The sequence below is a fragment of the Nilaparvata lugens genome, chromosome 10 (genome assembly GCF_014356525.2).
Source record: "Nilaparvata lugens isolate BPH chromosome 10, ASM1435652v1, whole genome shotgun sequence".
In the NCBI taxonomy this organism is placed as follows: Eukaryota; Metazoa; Arthropoda; class Insecta; order Hemiptera; family Delphacidae; genus Nilaparvata; species Nilaparvata lugens.
Window position 1 is genome coordinate 43014920 of NC_052513.1, and position 25391 is coordinate 43040310.

Consider the following 25391-nt stretch of genomic DNA (forward strand, 5'->3'; position numbering starts at 1 on the left):
GTTCATTATAAGAACATAGATAGCAGCAAATGCATCTATCGAATCTCTACTGATACACCTGTATTTTGATAGACATCATATTCACACGTTGCACGACAAAAACAGAATACATTACTCTTTAAAAGTGGTAGCCATAAAAAACTATGGCCCTATCGATTTGCCATTTCTCCAGCCTAACACCACTGGAAACATATTAAGGCGTTAATGTATCAAACAATGTACGGCCGTCTCTTCATACAGTTTTATGCTCGAAGGGTTTCTGGTTTCCAATAAAATATTTCACGATTCCACCGCCGAGTTAGCGTGTCGCCTATTTATCACTGTTCGACTCATAAATCTCCCATTTCCATGTTCCCATCCTGTCTCCCGATTCCGTACTCCCATTGGGACTACCCCTACCTATAGTGAGGTCCACGTTGTGATGACAGTATTTGATTAAGATCGGTGTTGCTAACCTTGTCTATCATTCGACAAAGCTGATAGAGCTATACTTTTCTAGCTCTGCAATGTTGCCAGATCGGTATAAACAATGTAGAAGTAGAATATAATTTACAAATTATTCAATCTTGATCATGAAAATTCATTATTTACTCATTTAAAATAGTTATTCGTGCAACTAGTGCGCAAAGTGACAGTTTGTTGCACCGAAACAAAACGTTTACGCACGAACCGTAGGCGAGGGTGGAATGGTTTCTTGAGTGCAGCAGAGGAACTTTGCGCACGTATTTCACATTAAAATTTTCCTACAGTTACCATTGAATATGAGAAGTGATTGATTATGGGTAAAATGATGGCTGAAATCCATCAAATGTTTGTCTGTATAGTTTTGTTATTAATAACAACTTCAATTTATTTCAAACTTGATAATCTAATTGAAAATCAATAATCGATAATTTATTTAAATTAAAAATTGAATTAATCCAATTAATTTGAAAATTTGAATAATTTTGAGTGAATCTTGAATTCCAAATAATTTTTCAACCAATCAATTTATAAATGAAAAAATATTATTTGAAATAATGAATAATATTCAAAATGTATAATTTAATGAGTTCTCATTTTTATTTATTTGAAAATCAGAAAATATATAGATAGAACAAATATGCATTCAAAATACACGCCAACAATGTCAACAGCTGCAAGATGTTTGCAGGGATGGCTGCAAGATAATACGCAAAGAAATAAGTGTACGCAAAGTAATACTTTGCGCACTAGAGCGGAAAAGTGATTCTTTGCGTTCTGTTATCAGTGCAAGAATGGTCACTTTTTAAAGTAACTGTAGGAAAATACATTTTCTTGATGAATGAGACATTACTTGATTATTTTTAACCAGACTGAAGCCCGGTTGCAGAAAAACCAGTTGAATTTTAATCATGTTCAAATCCACGAGAACCAATCATAGAAGGCTATTCTCGATAGAATGCTTTTCTGATTGGTTCTGTTGAAATTAATTATGGTTGAGCTTTAACATGCTTTTGTGCAACCGACACTCAACAGTTAATATCACACTCTATATGCCGGTATCAGCTATCCTCTATAGAAGGCAGTGGCAAATCAGAGAATAGGCAACGTTGTTCCCCTATCTTCCTCCACTGCCATTATAACGTGGACCTCATATTTCAGGTCATTTTCAAACATGGAAACTTTTTGAAGTTCGAAGAGAATCGGCAACGTTGTTCCCCTATCTTTCTCCACTGCCATTACAACGTGGACCTCATATTTCAGGTCATTTTCAAACATGGAAACTTTTTGAAGTTCGAAGAGAATCGGCAACACTGTTCCCCCATCTTCCTTCACTGCCATTATAACGTGGACCTCATATTTCAGGTCATTCCCAAACATGGAAACTTTGTGAAGGCCGTGCCGTGACTAGTGATCATGGACACTTTGTGAAGGCCGTGCCGTGACTAGTGAAGGGTATTGCCCCCACAAAACCCAACATCTCTATTAGAAAGCGGCAAAAACACTATTATTCATCATCTGTCACATGTCAGTAAAGGGCAAAATAAACGTTATCGATCATCTATAATTCTGGCTGTCTCTAGACAGGGAGAATTCACAGGGGATACGAGTTGGCCAAATATTAGGACTGAAATTTCTCCAAATATATGTTCTAGGTCATTTTGGGAAAATTAATTTAATCTATATATCCAACAACCTTGAGTTGTAGAAAGCTATCAGTTTAAGGTATAATAATTTATTTAATACTAGCAGGTAGCCCGTGCTCCAGAATTTTAAAACTTGAAAAACTCTAAATTTTATTGAGTGGAATCTTGAATAGTTTGAAATAGACCTGGAACTATCCTCGGTTAATATAAGAATCTATATGCAAAATTTCAAGTTAATCAGTCCAGTAGTGGACGTGATGATGCGTCATTCGTGAACTTCCTATCCCGTACGTGTATGAGCCATTTCTTACCTTTATTATAGTATAGATTATTTTGAATTTAGGTATAATTCATGTAGCTATTTCATTTGAAGCATCAAAATTTGAAAATCTGCTTTGGAAAAGAAAAAACACTTCTGGACTGAAAATCTTGTGAAGTCTACAAGACTTGGGGCCATATGCACCATTTACGTTAAACACTAAACCACATTTACTTAAAGATATGGTTCCATTCATCATGATGTGTTCTATTTGAGGTTTGAACGAACAGCTGTTGTTAATCTATATCAACAAATGTGTCATTATTTCTCCGTTTAAAACGAGAATCTACGGGCCTTAAGCCGGGTTTACACCAAAGTTATTAACAAAATGTTAAGAACTTAATCCTTATAGATTTTATTAGATTTATCATAACTTACCATACACATGATGAACATATGTGTTTGTCAAGTTCCGTTCAATCTAATAGAATCTATAAGAATTAAGTTATTAACATTTTGTTAATAACTTTGGTGTGAACCAAGCTTTAACCTATTTCGGACAATGTGTGACTTATTTAAATTTGGAAGTTTATTGATTCATGAGAGTGAGTCAATTTATTGTTGTACAAATTGTATGAAATTGATTCATTCATGAACTAGATACTGGAGTTATAAATAAATTGTTCATGATTTATACGGAGACAAATTACAAAGGATCTAAAGCCACATTATAATGGCAGTGGAGAAAGATAGGAGAAAAACGTTGCTGATCATCTGTATTGTCAATGCCTTCTATGGACGGTAGCTGATACAGGTTCATTGATGTAATATCAACGGTTCATCATCGTTTTAAATAATCAATTATATTTTATCAAGCAATAAATTATATTTTTCAATAATTTCATAATGGATTTTCATAATTGAGATGAACTGTTTTGTTTATTAATGATTGAATCTACATTGTTAGAAGACGATCTGGAAACAGAGCAAAGCGAGAAGGAGAATGTTTGTATCGGCTTTGTTGAATGACAAAGGATAGCAATACCATTGCTAATCAAATACTGCCATTAAAACGTGGACCTCACTATATGAGCAATGTAAAATGGAAGAGAATGCATTGCTAGCACAGATTTTGATGGGAGGCTGACAACCAATCAAACAATTTATCTAAACATTACGAATTTGTAAAATATTCCTCAAGAATTCGTCATTCTACTAATTGAGAAAAAAGTTTCTCAAAAAATACTCTGAATTTTTACTTTTATAGATGAAAATAGTTTGAATATTGATTGGAGTTCTAGATCACTTTCAGTTTAATTCAGTTCTAATCTCAATTTTCTCTGACACTGATGAAAAAGCAGAGTGTCTAAACTTGTTTAAAAATTGGCAGGACTCACTAAATTTACTTCAGAGATTACTCCCTTGATTCTGGGGAGTTGAACAGATAAAGTGGTAGTTTGTTCGTAGCAGAGTTATAATGAAGTATGATGAAGAAGAAGAAGGATAATAATAAGAAGGCCGGAGAAAAAGAAGAAGAAGAAGAAAAAGGAGAGGTTTACGTGGTAGTAGAAAAAGAAAAACCTAAAAAAAGATTAACAGAAACAAAAAATCTGAGTTTGGAATGATAGGACCGAGAGAAGGAGAGAGAGAGAGTGAGAGTGAGAAAGGTGGCCTTTCATTATGCTTCACTGAAGTTGAGTCAGTTAAGCGACTCACTCAATTTGCTTGATGAGGCCCTGGACTCTGTTTGAGGGAGGATTGGGTTGATAGGGTGGGGGGTGGTGAAATTCAAACTCCAAACTATTGTGAGACTGGATCAGAGGAACGCAAACATTTGGCCCGAAAAATCAAGGTTCAGAAAAAAGGTTATTTTGTGAATGGGATTCTTTTAAATTCTGGGAACTCTTTATCTGTTACACTCACACTCCAGATTGGAGACATGGAAGATAACCATGTTATTCACATGGCTATGGCTATCTTCAATTAAAACCATGTTTTTCACATGGCTATCTTCAATTGAAACCGTGTTTTACACATGGCTATTTTCATGTAAAACCATGTTTTTTACATGGCTATCTCCAATTAAAACCATGTTTTACACATGGCTATCTTCATGTGAAACCATGTTTTACACATGGCTATCTTCATGTGAAACCATGTTTTTCACATGGCTATCTATGGCTATGCATGTGTAGAATAGGGACAACTTTCAATAATTCTGACCCATTCATACATCATAATGATAATAAAATAAATTACGAAATCAAATAAATATATCGATAGGACACAGACCATTTTATACTACAAATCCATTCATGAATGCTATTGATATATCTTGTTTTGAATAGAAATAGACTAGAAAAAAACGTGGCAAAATCCGCATTCAGAACTCACAATCCTCTAGGATTTCTTATTTTGGAGCAAATTCAATGGAAACAATATCACAGTTCTATTCTGATCCAGTGTCAACTGAGAATAGCATGACCTCTATAAGAAAACGCTCGAAAATAGTGGCATGAAGTGAATAAAGTAGGTAGTTTGAGAGTTCTTCCTTTTCACGTGAACTAACAAAGAAAGCCACTTTTCTCTCTTTCTGTTTTTCCTCAATCGTTGTTTTCATTATTTCCCCTTTGAACTTAGCATGGCTTTCCTTCTTCATTTTCATTTCAACTCCATTTTCTTCGTTAGTCTCTCTCCGCACTCTCTCACTCACTCATTCACTAATTCACTCACTCACTCTATTCCTCTCTCAAGCTTAATTCATCACAACCTGGTCGTGTGTTAATGGGAAGGATATTTTTTTTCCTTCTAAAAGGAACGACAATTATTTGTTGAAACACCGCCGATTTATGAAGTAACATCACATTATTATACTATCGTTATTCTAATTGAATTTCTATATTCATTCTCATTGATTAATTATTTATACTTTGTGAAATTCGTTGAATAACTAGCATTATCGTCATTTAATGTAAATTAGTGTATAAGCCAGTAAATATTGTAACATACATAAATAAATTAATCTAATCTCCAGTATTATCTAGTATTATTGTCATTTAAGTGAATAAGTGTATAAGTCAGTAAGTATTGTAAAATACATTAATAAAGAAATCTAATCTAATCTAATCTAATCTCTCTCTCACTCACTCTCTGTTTTTCCTCAATCGTTGTTTCCATTTCCCCTTTAAACTTCATGGTTTTCCTTCTTCATTTTCATTTCAATTCCATTCTCTTCGTTAGTCTCTCTCGCCACTCACTCGCTCACTCGCTCACTCACTCTCTCTCTCTCTCTCTCTCTCTCTCTCTCTCTCTCTCTCTCTCTCTCTGTCTTTCCTCAATCGTCTCCATTTCCCCTCTCTACTCTGGACAGTTTTTTCTTCTTCATTTTCATCTCATTTCCATCCTCTTTGTTAGTCTCTCTATCTTTCTTTGTTAGTCTATCTCTTTCTTCCTTCAACTCTTCATTTGTTTGTGTAATATTTTGCAGCTTAGAATTTGAAGGGTTGAGTGTCAGAGAGGGCCGGCTGCGCCCTAACTTCGCCCCCCTAGGATTTGAATATAGGCAGCCATTCAGCACTCTCACCTTCTCGGTTCCTTGAAGGTTGTCTCCATTTCCCCCTATTGTACCTGGTAGGGATTTTCTTCTTCATTTCCATCTCATTTACATCCTCTCTGTTAGACTCTCTCACTCATTCCCTCTTTCTGTCTTACATTCACACACTCTCTCTCACTCTCTCTCTCTCTCTCTCTCTCTCTCTCTCTCTCTCTCTCTCTCTGGCTTTTCTCAATCGTTGTTTCATTTTCCTTTTGTTCTTGAGAGAGTTATTCTTCTTAATTTTTATTTCGCTGTCATCCTCTTTGTAGGTATCTCTCACTCACCCTTCTTCTCTCTTACACACACACACACACTCACTCTCTCTCCCTTCCTCCCTCAACCTCACAGAGAGTCTCTCTCTTTCAATCTTTCCGTGTTTTCCCGAAAGTTGTCTTCATTTCCCTTTATTGTACCTAGTAGAGTTTTTCTTCTTCATTTCCATCTTATTCACATCCTCACTGTGTGGTCCTCGCTCTCTCTCTCTCTCTCTATCTCTCACACTTTGTCTCTCTCTCTCTCAAAGAGACGTTTCATGTCAACTGAAAACTTGAACAATTGACGCATCTAGCTTCGTGCTTTCAAATTGTGAAAAGATAGCAGGGAAGTAGGAAGTCGACCGAATACTTTTGCAGTTAATATCAAGTTTTTGTTGGGTAGCGAGGAGCAACTTGCGGCTCCAAATAAAACGCGCGGAAAACTAAAGTCATAAATTACGTGTTGCCTGACGGTTGCTGTGGGTTGACATGACTGTCGTAATGTATCACGCGTTTCACAGCCAGCAACAAAAGGTTTTGCTGTCGTGTTGCGACTATAACTCCACTAAGAAATGAAGTTAGATAACTCGCGGTTGTTGATCAACATCAGATATAACTTCATTCCGAATGGAGTTACAAATTCAGTTGTTTGTCATGGAGCTATGAATGGAGTTGGGTACTTCTCGGTTGTTGATCAGATGCAACATCATTTCGGTTATCCATTTTCATTATTGGCAACTCTAATTTCTAAATCCGGCCTTGTCAAGGAAAATCCAGAGTGAAAGTTGATTGGTGGAGAGGAAAATGTTTCTGCAAAATTTCCTATATAAAATTTCCTGAAGATCAGCTTTGATATCAATCAATAACAAAGATCATATTCAGAAAATTATCGAAAGAATATTGGAGTTGACGAATACTTTATAATGAGAATCAAATCAGATTATATTGTTGATTCATATTCGAGGTCAATCTTTGATAAATCTTCAATGATTGAACAAATCTTGTTTGGAGGAGCAATATAGAATTGGAAGCAATGTTTAACAATGATCAATGATGTCGATCAAATTGTCAATACCTGACAATTAATTTATATGAGTTGATTCAAATTTGAGAACATGGTCATGAAAGTTTCTAAGGAAATCGTTTAAAGTACTGGAGATTTTCAATGTTCGAAGGTGTATTGCAATAAAATATTTAGAAAAATGTGAAGTTAATTTTAAACCGATGAAGACGCTTTTACGTATACCGAAATTCATTCAATTCTCATGACAAGATACAAAATACACAAAATACGAGAAAAAACTTTTCAATACAAGAAATCTGGTGTGGCGCACTCACACAATTTTCCTTGCCGTTATGAAAATTGATCACCTGACGCTAGTCTCCACGCGCATTCCAAGTTTACTTATAAACAAAGATTTGAGCCAGCTGGTGACAGGGCAATAACGCTGGAGACACACATGAGGTCTGCTATTTCTTCATAGTGAATGATTTAATAGAATCAACAATAATTTGCAATTGAATAATCGCATTTTCTCGAATTTAAAGCTTATTTTCAATTTTAGGTGAAAATGTTACTGAACATTAATTTTAGAGATTTTCATGCTCAATCTACTCCACTTGATTTTTTTTGTTTCAATTGTATCTAAAGCCTGATAATTGGGAATCTATCTGCATTGATGAGGCGGAGCTCCTGAAATTTTTACAGATATGGGACTTGTGGCAGTTGATAGAGCTTATCGATGACTATTTTAAGTATGAATTTGATCAAAATCGTTGGAGCCGTTTCCGAGAAAATCACGAAAAACCCTGTTTTTGACAACAGTTTCGCCATTTTAGCCGCCATCTTTAATTGCATTTGATCGAAATTGTTCGTGTCGGATCCTTATAGTTAAAGGACCTTAAGTTCCAAATTTCAAGTCATTCCGTTAATTGGGAGAATTAAACTCATACACACACACACACACATACAGACCAATACTCAAAAACCAGTTTTTTGGACTCAGGGGATCTTGAAACGTATAGAAATTTAGAAATTGGGGTACCGTACCTTAATTTTTTTCGGAAAGCAATACTTTCCTCACCTATGGTAATAGGGCAAGGAAAGTAAAAATACGAGAAAAAACTTTTTAATACAAAAAAGCCGAAAAACACAATTCAACCAAAGAACATACTCGACAAATCGACCAATTTCCAATTCCAGCCCAGCGACGAAAAAACAGCTGATTCAAAATAATTCCAACAACCGCCACCAGATGGCAGCATCAAGCAGCCTGCCAACTTTTCAAATCAAGCATTGGCCACAACAGTTTCAATGACTTTTTTTCTAGATCTAAATAATATGCTGGGATGTGTCAACTTTTAATCATTCCAAATCTTTTGAGATTTATCCGAGATTAAGTCCTGTTCACATTTGGCATCCGCTTCTCTCATTGCTTCTTGGTGGCTATTGTTGATTGAATTTCAACACTGTAATTGCATGACAGTTGAATTTTCATGTAAGCACAGTTAAAATTCAATAAACTTGTGTCGTATTCACCGGGAGTAAGAATTTAAGTAGCTTTTGTTTCAAGTAATCAAGTGTTTCAAATGATGAGTTCATAATTTTTTTTGTTTCAATTTTTCAGAGAATCTTCAGTATTTGAGACTTGGAGACAACAATCTACACGCGATACCAAGCGACGCCCTCAGACGTCTTCACAGATTACGTCATCTGGACCTCAGAGCCAACAACATCTCCTACGTCTCAGAGGATGCCTTTAACGTATTCGGGGACTCCATTACATTCCTCAATCTCCAGAAAAATGAGTAAGTCATTCAATTTCACGAAATTCACAAGTGAAGAAGTTAGTAGATCACAAAAAGTACAGTAAATTATTTTTTCCGTGAATAGGAGTTGGGTACAAACTACTCAGAGTATTATCATAGACAAAAGATATCATAGAAGATATCCCATGGTTTGTAGAATTTATTTAAAGTTTGGAATTTTTGTATCAAATTTTAGTGTTGTGTTTCAAGTTGAGATGATACTGTATCATTTCGTGGCGATACTGAATCATTGTGTGGCGATACTGAATCATTTTGTGGTGATACTGAATCATTTTGTGGCGATACTGTATCATTCATGGTCATACCCAAGAGAAAAGATAACATAAGAAGATATGTCATGGTTTGTAGAATTCATTCAATGTTTGGAAGTTTAGTTTTGTATCAAACTTTGGTGTTGGGTATCAAGATTAGAAGATACGGTATCGTATTGTGTATACTGTACCATGTATGGTGATAGTATCATTTTGTGGCGATACTGTATCATTTATGGTCATACCAAAAGAGAATATAAGAAGATATCTCATAGTTTGTAGAATTTATTCACAGTTTGAAAGTTTTGTATCAAAATTTTGTGTAGTGTATCAGGTTGAGATGATACTGTATCATATTTTGTTGATACTGTACCATGATTGTGGGGCAATACTGTATTATTCATGGTGACAAATATATCATCAAAATGATGACCACATAATCATCATTATCACCACACAATCATGATACAGTATCAACACTATATGATACAGTATCATCTCAACTTGATAAAAAACACAAAAATTTGATACAAAGCTTCCAAACATTGAATGAATTCTAAAAATAATGGGATATCTTCTTATGTTATATTTTCTCTTTGGTATCACCATAAATGATACAGTATCACCAAACAATCATGGTACAGTATCAACACAATATGATACAGTATCAACACAATATGATACAGTATCATCTCAACTCAATACACAACACCAAAATTTGATACAAAACTTCCAAACATTTAATGAATTCTTCAAACCATGGGATATGTTCTTATACTATCTTCTTTTTTTTGGTGTCACCATAAATAATACAGTATTGCCACACAATCATGGTACAGTATCAACACGATATGATACAGTATCATCCCAACTTGATACAGAACATAAAATTAGATACAAAACTTCCAAACTTTGAATGAATTCTGAAAACCATGGGTTATCTTTTCTTTTTGGTATCACCATAAATGATACAGTTTCACCAAACAATCATGGTACAGTATCAACACAATATGATTCAGTATCATTTCAACTCGATACAAAACATCAAAATTTGATACAAAACTTTCAAACTTTTAATGAATTCTACAAACCAGGAGATATCTCCTTACAAAAACACTAAAGTTTGATACAAAGCTTCCAAACTTTGAATGAATATTCTACAAACCTTATCGTCTAGGGTAGAAATTAATCTAGGGTAGATTATCGCCACTGACCTCATAAAGTTATTCTTATAATAGTTAGAGAAGTATGAACAACAAAAGTTGGAGTGAAATTCAAGCCTACGCTTCCTATTGGCTGATTCGTTCAGATCACCCATCGCTTGCCATTGGTCGACGAGAGCCAATCAGAAGCGAGCACAGAGCAGGAACGATCATTCTCACTCCGATTGCAAAGAAGCCAGAAAAGGATAGGCAAGAGAGAGAGAGATTGATTGAGTACTTTATTTATGTAGATTACAATATATACTGGCTTTTACTAATATACAATAGCTTACAATGCAGCAAAATTATAGATGAATTTACATAATATAGACTAAGAAAATGATTTTTGAACTACATATATGATATGAAAAAAGCAATTGGTAATATCTATAGATAATATTGTTATGCATCTACTACATAAATTGGCGGAGCTTTGGACATATCAATGTCCATTCTTTGGAAAGAATATTCAAAATATCCTTTCCACTAACTCAACCTTTGGTAGAGAGTTAGGCTACCAAAGGTAGAGTTAGTGTGTGTGATGGTGTGAGAAAGAGAGAGTGAGAGAAGGAGTGAGAGAGAGAAGTAAAAAGTATGAATGAATTATATTTTCTTTGATATTCATTTTTCCATCTCTGTTTGTTATGGGTCAAACTTGAAGAGAGTTTCTCTACCAAAGAAACAAAGCTAATATCTTCCTATTTCTAAAATAATATTTCCTTGTTTATTTACTACTGGAACCATGATGCTTATTGTGAAGGCTTTTGTGATTTACCAAAAAAATAGTTCCTATATAAACACGTAGAGGTCCACGTTATAATGAAACTATTTGATTGATATTGGTATTGCTGTCCTTGTCTATCATTCGATAAAACAGATAGCGCTAACCTTTTCGAATATTACAACAGATATACCAGTATCAGGTATCCTCTGTAGAAGGCAGTTGCAAGGCAGAGAATCGGCAACTCTTTTCTTTTATATTTCTTCTCTGTCATCATAACATGTACCTCACTAGACATTGTTCCACCAATTGTTCAACTGAATCTACTTATTTTTCAACTTCTACTGGAAGATTCATTTTTTCAACTCGTCCATCCAAAACAACAACTAATAACTCAATCCCATGGAGGGCAGACACTGAACGAAGACTGGGAAAAATAACAGAACTTCGAGTTGATTAAGAGGAAAGAATTAGATTTAGAACGGGTTTGTTGTGGGGGTGAGATGGTGTGAGAGAAAGAGAAGAGAGTAAGAGAAGTTTAAGGAGGGAGGAAAAATATGAAAGATGAAAAGGGTGTGTGTGAGAGAGAAATAAATAAATAGAAAGAAAAATAGCAACGAAAGCACTACCGAGTTCAAAGGCTGAGAGTGAGAGAGATTGAGTGAGAGAGGAGAGAGAGAGAAAAAAGAGAGCGAGAGAGAGACTAACAATGAAGTGGAAAACTCTAGAGAATACAAAGGCTGAGAGAGAAAGAGAGGGAGAAAGATAAATAGATAGAGATGGTGAGAGATAGTGAGCGAGTGAGAAAGAGAGAAAAATGTAATGAGAGCTCACGAAGGGAGGGGAAAGAGTGAATGGAGGAATGGGGGAAATGAGAGATTAGATTAGATTTATTTATTTATGTATGTTACAATATTTACTGGTTTATACACTAATTTCCATTAAATGATGGTAATGCTAATTATTCAACGAATTTTACAAAGTATAGATAGTTAATCAATGATAATAAAGATTAAATGCAATTAGAATAACGATGATATAAAATTGTAATGTAACTACATAAATCGGCGGTGTTTCAACAAATAATTGTGGATTCTTTAAGAAGGATATAGAATAATATCCGTCTCATCAACACACGACCGGGAGAGATTGATTGATTGATTGAGTACTTTATTTATGTAGATTACAATATATATACTGGCTTATACACTTATATACAATAGCTTACAATACAGCAAAATTATAGATGAATTTACATAATATAGACTAAGAAAATAATTATTGAACTGTATATGATATGAAAAAGTAATTTGTAATATAATAACTATAGATAATTATATTGTTATGCATCTACATAAATTGGCGGAGCTTTGGACATATCAATGTCCATTCTTCGGAAAGAATATTAAAAATATCCTCCCCACTAACTCTCTACCAAAAGAGAGAGAGAGAGAGATTGAGAAAGAGAGTGACGAACACAGAGGATGGATGGAAATGAGAAGAAAATTGAGAAGGTAAACTCTACCAATTACATGGCTGAGATGGAGAGAGAGAGAGTGTGAGAGAGAGAGGGAGCGAGTGAGAGTGGTTGAGAAAGGTTGAATGAGAGGAGAACGTCTCAAGGGTTTGAGAAGGGAGGAAGAGAGGGAGAATAGAGGAGTAGGGAAAGAAAGAGAGAGTGAAACAAGAGTGTAACAACGGTTAAAGGTGTGGTGAGAAAAGAGAAAAAAGTGTAAAGGAGTTTCTAGGAAGGAGAAAAATAAGAGGGCGAAAAAAGTGTGGGAAAACGAAGGAAAAAGATACAGAGAGAGAAGTTTGAGAAAGGATTGAAGAGGGGTGAGTGAGAGCGAAGTGAAGATTAATTGAGAGAGAATACAAGACTGTAGCCAACATTACAAAACAACAAACTTTCCAATTCCAAGATGTGTCTCTATGGAAGTACTCAACTTAACTTCAAAACTGATAACTTAACTAAACACATTAAACAAGGCGGAACGTCCCTTACGAATCAACGGTTGACATAAAATTTCTCTCGCGGCAATAAGGTGACAGGTAATAAATTGCAATTTCGTTTTTAGTGGCGTTGTCCGTTTTACGGATACGTTTTTCATCTCGTTTTCCGCCCGTGTGATTTTTCGAGCAACTCAGTGATGATGAAACTGCAAAAGCGTTTTTATTTGTACGTCAGTTTTACGGTTACGTTTTCGTCTCGTTTTCTGGAGCAGCTCTGTGACTTAATTATTGCAATTGCAGTTTTAGAAACGTTGTCCGATTGACGGTTACGTTTTCGTCTCGTTTCCCGCCCGTGTGATTTTTTGTAGAACTAAGTGATGATGAAACTGTAAATGCGTTTTTATTAGTGTTGTCCGTTTCACGCTTACGTCTTCGTTTCGTTTTCCGCCCGTTTGATTTCTCGATAAACTTAGTAGTGGAATCGCAACTGCGTTTTAGTGGGGTTGACCGTTTCAAGGTTACGTTTTTCGTCCCATTTTTCGCCCGTGTTACTTTTTTGAACAACTAAGTGGAAAATTTGTCATCTGTGAACGCGATTCGATTAGCAGCTACGAAAACAAAACGAAAAAGGAGAGGAAATATGAGGAAGGGGAAAAAGAAAGGAGGAAGAAGAGAAGACCGGAAAAAAGAGAAGAAAGAAAAAGAGAAACGAGAGATTCGTTCTACGCTACGAACGACCTCCCAACTCCCAGGTTACACCTGATGTTCAATATTGACATTCTTTTGTCATACGATGTTCAGGATCTTAAGTAGACTATTATCATAGAAAAACAATAGCATAAGTAGATATCCCATGGTATAGGGCGTTTATGTCGCAACTTTTACTATTATCTCAAGCCGATTACTGTCGATTATTGTCGATTTTTACTGTTTTGACCGGGTAAGAGTGTATGAACGGCAAAATATGAGAGACTACCAGCGTCATAAAACTTCACAGGAAACAACTACGTGGACTATAAGCTTGAGATAACAGTAAAAGTTGCGACATAAACGCCCTATACCATGGGATTGGAATATGCTATTGTTTCTCTATGCTATTACCATTCCATTGCTTTTCCAATATTGATCTTGTGCTTTTTTCAATAAATAAATTGTATAAATATTCCAGCATCACTGGATTGGATAAGTTAAGATACATGCACCTGCTACTCCCTTTGTAAGGGTGACCAAACTTCAAGGGATGGACGTACCCATAACGCATTGTCTTTTGATATGTTTTTATGACGGGGATAATATATCACAATACTAAGGCTCAACTCACACTTATGCGACTCAGGTCGAGAAGAGACTCGTCTCTAGTCGAGAGCATGTGTTTTCAAATTGTGACCTCGCGGAGACTAGAATCGACTGGTCTGAGTGTCACCATTTGGAAACACATGCTCTCGACTAGAGTCGAGTCTCTTCTCGACCTGAGTTGCGTAGGTGTGAGTTGAGCCTAATAGTCGATTCAATTAGTTTGATAGATAATTATCATAATTAGGATAATTTTTGGAAGAGTAAAAACTAAGCTCAGGCGTCCGTCCGATCGTCATTTTTAATGACGACAACATAGTTCTGATTGTTTGCTGGAACAGAAATTAACCAATTATTTATGAATGAATTTTTGAATAAAATCAAACCATCAAACAAGAGCATTCAGAGAAAGTGCGGAGAAATTGCTGTGAGGCCCCGTTACACAAGAGCCGGTTGAATTAGTGTGAGTTGAGCCTAACTTTTGCATCTACATAAGAATGAGGAAGAGTTGACTTGAAATTGAATTTCAAGAACATAGTTTCCAAGAGATGAGTGTCTTAACGCATTGTCTTCCAAGGTTCCTTTGTGACTGAAGAAAAATATGAAACAAACAACTCTTATTTGAAAGTAAGCCGAAACTAGTTGCTTGGAACGTTTTAAAAATTAACATGTTTCAAATGAGAGAGTACTTCAAGTTTCTATATTGTTTTTGATAATTTAAATAAAGTAGCTAATATAAGTTAAGTGATTTTATAGAAAACTTTTGTATCTGCATAAAAATTAGAAAAAGTCGACTTGAAATTGAATTTAATTCGTAATTTTCTATCATAAGTTTCAAATAAAATTCAAATCAAATTAAATTATTAATTTTATTTATTTATACATACAATATCATTCTCAACTATGATTGAAAAGGAAAAATATGGTGTGGCGCACTCACACAACTTTCTTTGCCGTTATGAAAATTGATCACCTGACGCTAGTGTTCTCGCGCATCTCATGTCTACTTATAAACAAAGATCTGAGCCAGCTGGTGACAGGGCAATAACGCTGGAGACATACGAGGTCTTCTATCTCTCCATAGTGAATGATTTAATATAATCAACAGTTTGTAATTGGCCTATCACATTTTCTCGAATTTCGAGCTTATTTTAAATTTCAGGTGAAAATGTTGCAGGACATTAATTGTAGAGATTTTCATGCTCAATCTTTTCCACTCAAAATTATTTGTTTAAATTGTATCTGAAGCCTGAAAATTGAGAATCCAAAATCAAACTTTGCATAGATGGGGCGGAGCTCCTGAAATTTTTACAGGTATGGGACTTATGGCAGTTGATAGAGTTTATCAATAACTATTTTAGGTATGAATTTAATCAAAATCGTTGGAGGCGTTTTTGAGAAAATCGCGAGAAACCCTGTTTCTGACAACATTTTCTCCATTTTAGCCACCATCTTGAATTGCATTTGATCGAAATTGTTCGTGTCGGATCCTTATATTGTAAGGACCTCAAGTTCCAAATTTCAAGTCATTCCGTTGAAGGGGAGATGAGATATCGTGTACACAGACGCACATACACACACATACACATACATACAGACCAATACCCAAAAACCACTTTTTTGGACTCAGGGGACCTTGAAACGTATAGAAATTTAGAAATTGGGGTACCTTATTTTTTTTCGGAAAGCAATACCTTCCTTACCTATGGTAATAGGGCAAGGAAGTAAAAACAGGCTTGAAGCTCAAAACTGTTTCTTTCCCAAATTTAGATAGAAATTATCCAAAAATAGGTTATGTTTATCACTTTATGAGATGAATGATGCAATAGATCGTTTCCAAATCTCGGTTATTACTCTAATAATACTGTACTGTACGATATACAAGCTATCCTCTCAAATATGTCCATATTTGATAATTATGCTACAAGCACCTCAAAAATGCCTTCTATAAATAATAAACCAGTCACATCAGCAGAGCTTCAATAAATGTTGGATTATCCTTTACTGATTGGTACAACCTCAAAACAAATAATACAGACAAACTTGACTTCAACCAAGAGGTGGAATAATATCGGTGCAATGAGTCATTTGCATATAGTGGGGTCCACGTTATAATGGCAGTGGAGAAAGATAGGAGAACAGTGTTGCCGATTCTCTGCCTTGTCACTGTAGAGGATAGCTGATACCGGTATATCTGATATTATATATTAGCTGTTCATTGTTGTTTGGGGTAATCAATTATATTTTATTCGTCTAGGAAATATAATTTTCAATGATTGGATAATAAATGTGCATGATTGAGACTGAATATTTTGTTGATTAATTGTATTTCTGCTTTGAACTAATCTGGCAACGTTGCAGAGATAGAAGAGGATAGCGCTATCTGCTTTGTCGAATGATAGACAAGGATAGCAACACCAATGTTGATCAAATACTAGGATAGCAACACCAATGTTGATCTACTGCCATTATAACGTGGACCTCACTATAGCTGTGCTCGTTAAAAATGGAATAAAAGTGTGTGAGAATACACGGATTGTATAACACCTGTCTGACGGCTGAATTTCCACCAAAAACCCTGAATCATTCATTCCCTGAAACTCTGAATTATTAACGAATTTGTGAACCGATCGTTTACTTTAATCTCGGCTATTATCAGAGCTTTATTTCCATTCCGAACATTATTCTTCCCAATATTCGTACTAAACGTGGTTTATCAGCAGTCATTTAAGGTTATCTCGATCATGGTGTCGCTTATTTCTCATCTAAGCTTATTTCTCACATATTCTTGATTTCCTGTTTCTATCATTATAAATTATTTCAAACGAACAAACATGCTTTATTGACAACCATAGAAGGTAATCTCCATCAAGGCTTCATTGATAAATTAATTCCCAATTAAAAATACGTTTACTTCTGACTCAATATAAAAGTGTTTTCATAACCTCATTTGGACTATTTTTATCAAAATTAGGGAGAGGAACAGTTTTGGGTTTATCCTGTTGATTCTCTCCCAATCATTTTGGTAGAGAGTTAGTGGGGAGGATATTTTTAATATTCTTTCCGAAGAATGGACATTGATATGTCCAAAGCTCCGCCAATTTATGTAGATGCATAACAATATGATTATTATCTATAGTTATTATATTACAAACTGCTTTTTCATATCATATACAGTTCAATAATTATTTTCTTAGTCTATATTATGTAAATTCATCTATAATTTTGCTGTATTGTAAGCTATTGTATATAAGTGTATAAGCCAGTATATATTGTAATCTACATAAATAAAGTACTCAATCAATCATTAATTTAATGTTGTGATTAAGGAATGTAATAAATGTAATATTCCTAATTTATCTGTTTCTACTATCATATAAATATTATTCAAAACCGACAAACGTGACTTATCAGCAACCATTTAGGGTTAACTCATTCATGATTTTATTGATAAAACTGATTTCTTTTGTACGTTTATTTCTGACTCAATATTTCTATTAATCGTTTACATTCACATCAGTCAAGCCTCTCTATAACGAACTTATTCCTCTCTATTCCACTTAACGAAATCCTCTATACAACAAGTTTTACCCCGTCTCATGACATTTTAGAGTTTGGCTGCTTATTTACCTCTATTTAACGAATTTCGGACCTCTCAACAACAAAGTTTTCTTTTCACTTCAACATACAAAATGTAGTGTGAATGGGAAGCAAATAGTCATTTGCAAGGGATTCAACAGATATCAATAGTTTCAATAACAATATATCAATAGTTGGAACATTTTCAATAGTTAAGAGGCTAAGAGTAATGGCAATTCAGGTAGGCAAAATATAGGGTGGTAGACAGTCAATAGAGGTTGAAACATATGTCGGAAATTGAATGCAAGTTACTGGAAATGTAGAATCCCAAGTACTAGTCATTCGTTGACCAGGCAAGTAAACGATTGGACTGTCTCATCCTTGCTTTTTTCACACATTTCAATTGTTAGAACCCGCCATTTATGAATGAAGAAACGGGAATTTTGGATTTCCCCATCCTCCCACTATTTGCAAAATGTCACTTGTTATGTTATATAATATCTTAGAACGAGAACAAAATATTCCCGATGTTATCTTCAATGCACCATATTCATTTAATTACCTCCTGTGATAAGATCCACAAGATCGTGTCAGTTCTCTTGACAGAACAACCTCTCAATAACGAATACCTCTCTGCAGCGAATTTTTTCTCAGGATAATCGACTTCGTTATACAGAGGTTCAACTGTAGTTTATTCCAAATGAACTTTTATCAGCAGTCATACCCAGTTATCTCGATCTTGATGATGCTTGAAGAGCAAATTTTGAATTTCATACGAATCTATAGACTACTAACGTACAGTTAGGACTAAATTGAACTCTAGCCGGATTGGCTGGGCTAAGAGGTATCATATTGATTTGTTAGTAGGCTAGTTATTCACGCTACCCTGGAAACAAGTGAAGCGTGTAGACGACCCTAATGTCACTATCTCTGTCACCTGTCACAGTACTGTCACTATCTCTGTCACTGTCACTCACATTGATGAATAATGTCATCAACACACACGGACACACATTGACAGTTAGCAAGATGGGTGACATCACCTATCCACAGTATCATAATTATATCTCACAGTATCTACACAGTAGGGTCTATATATTTCAAACAGTATTATAAGCGCTCATTATCATGTTTTCAACTCCACCTATTCAAACTCTGTAATTATTTATTACTAGCCGTCAGGCTCGCTTCGGCTCCGCCCCCTGGACCTCCGACTGGATCGTCCAGGAATGAGATCAGCAGGCTCGCTCCGCTCGCCTGCATTTTTCATTTGAGCATTTTTATCATATGTTAGGACAATCTTCAACTTGGTACCAACCTAACAAAGTCAACTCAACTTAATGCCAACCTGACAAAATTATTAATTTAGTTGCCTGTTAACAACTGTTTCGAAGAGGTACTCTATCTAGATTATAGTTCTATAGTAACATATGATATGGAAATTTCAATTATAATTAAGAGATTGGGAGAAGAAGAATATACATGCTAAAAGATGAACTTTAAACCCTTAAAAACAACCCTTAGAGTTAAAGTATTGCCAAATGATTTCTTAGTGCGCCTCTAAAGGGCCAACTGAACATACCTACCAAATTTGAACGTTTTTGGTCCAGTAGATTTTTAGTTCTGCGAGTGAGTGAGTGAGTGAGTCAGTCAGTGAGTGAGTGCCATTTCGCTTTTATATATATAGATTTTGCAGTCCATAATACAGAAATCATATACATGATCAGAAGAGGACTAACATACCTACAAACTTTTCCGAATTTTGATTGAATTATGTCCAAAAAGTACGTTATGTTAAATAAAATTAGTAGAATTGATGGTGATGTTGTGAAATCTCTCCATAATAAGAAAACAAAGATATTGTCAAATTTCACTAAAAATTTATTAAAAACTTTAAAACAGAACCATGGTTTCACGTAGTTAACCAACGCATCATCAGCTGTACTGAGGAAAATTTTTAGTGAAATTTGACAATATCTTTGTTTTCTTATTACATTATGTTACTTCATTCTTCCAATTCGAATCAAATTTCGTTTCCAGAAATTGAATGTACCTCATATTCTTAAAATTCATGAATTTTGGGAGTGGAGCAGTTTTGGGCTAGGCCCATTATGACTTGTGATTTGTATTGATAAATGAAAGATGATATATGATGATGATGATGATGATGATGATGTAAAATGGAGCAGTGCAACACAAGCCTACGCTTCCTATTGGCCGACTCGTTCAGCCATCGACATTGGTCGACGAGAGCCAATCAGAAGCAGGCACCAGATGATGAAGAAGATGAAGCAGAAGAACGGATCAAATCGGAAAAACAGAGAATCGGAGAAGAAGAAGAAGAAGAAGAAGAAGAAGAGGAAGAATATCTCTCTGGTTGAAGCATTGGAGTGCAGCTCACTCCAAAAAATTATCCGATGTGTTAATCAGAGTGCAGTTTTCGTTCTCTGTAATCTTTTTACTTTCCTTGCCCTATTACCATAGGTAAGGAAAGTATTGCTTTCCGAAAAAAATTAAGGTACCCCAATCTCTAAATTCCTATACGTTTCAAGGTCCCCTGAGTCCAAAAGAGTGATTTTTGGGTATTGGTCTGTATGTGTGTGTATGTGTGTATGAGTGTATGTGCGTCTGTGTACACGATATCTCATCTCCCAGTTAACGGAATGACTTGAAATTTGGAACATAAGGTCCTTACACTATAAGGATCCGACACGAACAATTTCGATCAAATGCAATCCAAGATGGCGGATAAAATGGCGGAAATGTTGTCAAAAACAGGGTTTTTCACGATTTTCTCAAAAATGGCTCCAACGTTTTTGATCAAATTCATACCTGAAATAGTCATTGATAAGCTCTATCAACTGCAACAAGTCCTATATCTTTAAAAATTTCAGGAGCTCCGCCCCATCTATGCAAAGTTTGATTTTAGATTCTCAATTATCAGACTTCCTATACAATTTAAACAACAAATTCCGAGTGGAAAAGATAGAGCATGAAAATCTCTGCAATTAATGTTCAGTAAAATTTCCACCTAAAATTGAAAATAAGCTTGAAATTCGAGAAAATGTGATTTTTAAATTGCCAACTGTTGGCAACAGTTCTATTAAATCATTCACTACGAAGAGATTGCAGACCTTGTGTGTCTCCAGCGTTATTGTCCTATCACCAGCTGTCTCATATCTTTGAATAGTAGACTTGAGATGCGCGAGAACACTAGTGTCAGGTGATCAAGTTTCATAACGGCAAGGAAAGCTGTGTGAGTGCACCACACCAGATTTTTGTTTTTCAACTGTAGATACTAAAAGTGGTTTATGTCTTTTTGAGCAACTAGAAAATATGTTAAATCTGAAAAAAATTGTTTCTTTCTCTGTTGCAGCATCAAAGTTCTGCCAGCCATGGTATTCGACAACTTGAACTCACTGGAGAATCTAAACCTGCAGAACAACAAACTGAAACATATTCCGGAAGATGTGATGGAGCCAGTGGTTGATACTTTGCGAATTGTCGACGTCATGGGTGAGCGAATTTCTTCAAATACAAAATAACAACCTATAATGGAAGTTCTACTGAAAGTCTTTCTTCCAACGACTGAATAAATTATAATTGCGAACGTTCCCAAGAAACTGGGATGCCAAGCATGGCAGAAAACTGGGCCAATTATCCAGGCACTATAAAATATCATGATTGCAGGGGAGCCGCAAGAAAGAGATTGCTCTGTTATTACAATTTATTGATTTTGCTTGGACGACGGTGAATCTACTAAACTGGAAACTTGGCATACTCTTGATGTTGTTGATGTATGATATATATAAGCGATCTCCTTTATCAGAAGAAAACGGAATAACAACTCATTTTTGTAACTGAATACTATTGATTACTGGTTCTTATTAATTATCTGATTATTGAATCATTTGAGCCTGTACAGATCCACAAAGAAATAAACCTTTCAACTTTGTAATAGATCACAGTGGATGTGATCTAACCTATGTTATCCAAATTTTGGAGAGGAATAGCACAAGGTTACCTTATTCTTCCTCTCCCAATCATTTTGATAATGTACTTATTGTATAAATGAATATAACTCAGTTATGTTTTATCAAAACAATTCCGAGATATCAGCTCTTTTTCTTGCAGCATTATTGAGTTTGAAATCCTATCCTATTCAATTTATTTATTTTTATTTTTTACAAAGAAATTGATTGATTGATTGATTGAGTACTTTATTTATGTAGAATACAATATATACTGGCTTATAAGTTACACTTATATACAATAGCTTACAATACAGCAAAATTATAGATGAATTTACATAATATAGACTAAGAAAATAGTTATTGAACTGTATATGATATGAAAAAGCAATTTGTAATATAATTAATAACTGTAGATAATAATCATATTGTTATGCATCTACATAAATTGGCGGAGCTTTGGACAGAAACACTGATTGGGAGAGAAAAACTAAGGATACTCCTTGTACTATTCCTCTCCCAAATTTAGATAACATTTTAAAAGTCCAAAATAGGGTTATGATTTCACTTTACTAGAATTTAGTACATTTTCACTCAAAAACAACGAAAACAAAGATTTTTAAATTTTGACGGTTGAAAACACACTCAAATCACCATTAATTGGAAATTTTTTGAATAATTTTACGAAATTTAGAGCCAGAAAATACACAACTAACTATTCAGCAATTTAATTGAAGAGACGAGATATTGTCCAACCACAGATTTATTTTATTTTATTTTATTTTATTTATTGTATAAAATACTATAATCATAATACAATTATGACATTGGAAGAAAAACTAGGCTGAGCCTGTACTATTTCTCTCCAAAAATTTTGATAAAATGTTAATGTCCAAAAGATAAGGTTATATAGTCACACACTGCTTCGTCACTTGATTTTCGGTCCAGAAATGATGATTTAAAATTTCGAATTTTGAAGGTTGATTTTATACTCTAAATGAATCACAATAAATTAAAAACTTTAGAAATATTGCACTTATTTAAAAAATTTGAATACAAAATGAAAAACCTACTCACTATTTGTTATTCACAGCTCTGATTTATCAAGTATATAGATACCAGTTTCAGTTATTTAACCATATTATCAATCTCTGGTAGATTAAAACTAAAGAGCAACAGTATTTGAACTGACGGCCGAGCACCATTATTGGTGAAAGCAGTGACCTGTCAAGGTGAACGTTCAGTCAAGGTCAAATTCAATCGTCATTCTGTAGCGTTCCTATGCACCGTTAATAGGGGAGGGGCTTGTCTAAGCCAATGGCAGACGTTCACCTTGACAGGTCACGACTTCCACCAATAGCAGTGCTCGGTTTTAGTGAAAAAATACTGCTGATCTTCACTCTATTTTAAGTTTACCAGAGATTGATAATGATGTAACAACCGAAACCAGTATCTCAATTTCTAATAAATCTGTGGTTGTAGAACAGGTGGTTCTTCATAAACTGAGACCTTGATGAACTGAGACCTTGATGAACTGAGACCTTGATGAACTGAGACCTTGACGAACTGAGACATTGATGAACTGAGACCTTGATGAACTGAGACCTTGATGAACTGACAAATTGATGAACTGAGACCTTGATGAACTGAGACCTTGATGAACTGAGACAATGATTAACTGAGACATTTATGAACTGAGATTTTGATGATTTGAGACCTTGATGAACTGAGACCTTGATGAAAAGAGACCTTGATGAACTGAGACCTTGATGAAGTGAAACCTTGATAAACTGAGACTTTGATGAACTGAGACCTTGATGAACTGAGACCTTGATGAACTGAGACCTTGATAAGCTGAGACCTTGATGAACTGAGACCTTGATGAACTGAGACCTTGATGAACTGACATACTTGATAAGCTGAGACCTTGATGAACTGAGACCTTGATGCAATGAGACTTTGATGCAATGAGACTTTGATGAACTGAGACCTTGATAAACTGAGACGTTGATGAACTGTGACCTTGATGAACCGAGACTTTGATGAACTGAGACCTTGATAAACGGAGACCTTGATGAACTGAGACCTTGATGAACTGAGACCTTGATGAACTGAGACCTTGATGAACTGAGACCTTGATGAACTGAGACCTTGATGAACTGAGACCTTGATGAACTGAGACCTTGATGAACTGAGACCTTGATGAACTGAGACCTTGATGAACTGAGACATTGATGAATTGAGACCTTGATGAACTGAGACGTTGATGAACTGTGACCTTGATGAACCGAGACCTTGATGAACTGAGACCTTGATAAACTGAGACCTTGATAAACTGAGACCTTGATGAACTGAGACCTTGATGAACTGAGACCTTGATGAACTGAGACCTTGATGAACTGAGATCATGATGAACTGAGACCTTGAAGAACTGAGACCTTGATGAACTGAGACCATGATGGACTGAGACCTTGATGCACTGAGACCTTGATGTACTGAGACCTTGATGAACTGAGACCTTGATGAACTGAGACCTTGATGAACTGAGACCTTGATGAACTGATACCTTGATGAACTGAGACCTTGATGAACCGAGACCTTGATGAACTGAGATCTTGATGAACTGATGTACTTCCTTCAAATCCTATAGATTCTCCTAATTTAGACTGGATTATCAACTAAGCCTATATAAATTTGTTTTCCTCCACCTACTATCAAAAGTCTCATTTTACACCCTGGAATCGAATACTAAAGTACTACTTTTCCTCCCATGGGACTAAAAATAATTCCCAGCGGGAAAAGTGATCACTTTTACTCCCAAGGGAGTAAAAATAAACCCATAAGATTAACATGGGAAGAAGTCCGACAACGCCGCGATTGAAGAATGAGGAATGTGGCAACACTGTCGTGGTCGGTAGAGGAAAAGTAAAAGAGCTCTATTTCGATCTTTGGAATATTTTAGCTCTAGGAAATAAGTAGCTCTATTTCGATTGTTAGGTTATGTTCAACCGTTGGTGGATATGAAAAAGTACACACCTCTAACGTCATCGGCATCTCTACGAGAGCGTTCATCTAAAGGTACGTTTTCGTTTATGCGAACTTTTCCGCAGTCGACGACGGCAAGCATTGTTGACATTCATATTGTCCAAATTTCAAGTGTGCTAAAACAGCTGATTAAATAACTTTTTTAAAAAAATAGTGTGAAAGCGTGAAGATGTAGTAAAATTATTCATTGTTATAGGTATTGGTGTAGGTGGAGGAAAAATGTTGTGTGCATCACGGGACTAAAGTACTTATTCTCCCTCAGGGAAATTGTCGCCCTCGGCTACGCCATCGGGCGACAACAGTTTCCCTCAGGGAGAAAAAGTTGCACTTT

General features: G+C 35.3%; 2 protein-coding genes across 2 annotated transcripts in view; one reads left to right on the forward strand and one right to left on the reverse strand.

Annotated features, from left to right (window-relative positions):
• The window catches only part of LOC111050580, a 553956-nt gene that overhangs the window by 499318 nt on the left and 29247 nt on the right, over positions 1-25391 (reverse strand).
• LOC111050578 (leucine-rich repeats and immunoglobulin-like domains protein 2) overlaps positions 1-25391 on the forward strand; it is a 132925-nt gene that overhangs the window by 106499 nt on the left and 1035 nt on the right. The window contains exons 6-7 of the mRNA XM_039436900.1: positions 8844-9024; positions 21421-21560. Of these exons, the coding sequence (XP_039292834.1) occupies positions 8844-9024; positions 21421-21560 (321 nt within the window). The remainder of the gene's footprint in view (positions 1-8843; positions 9025-21420; positions 21561-25391) is intronic.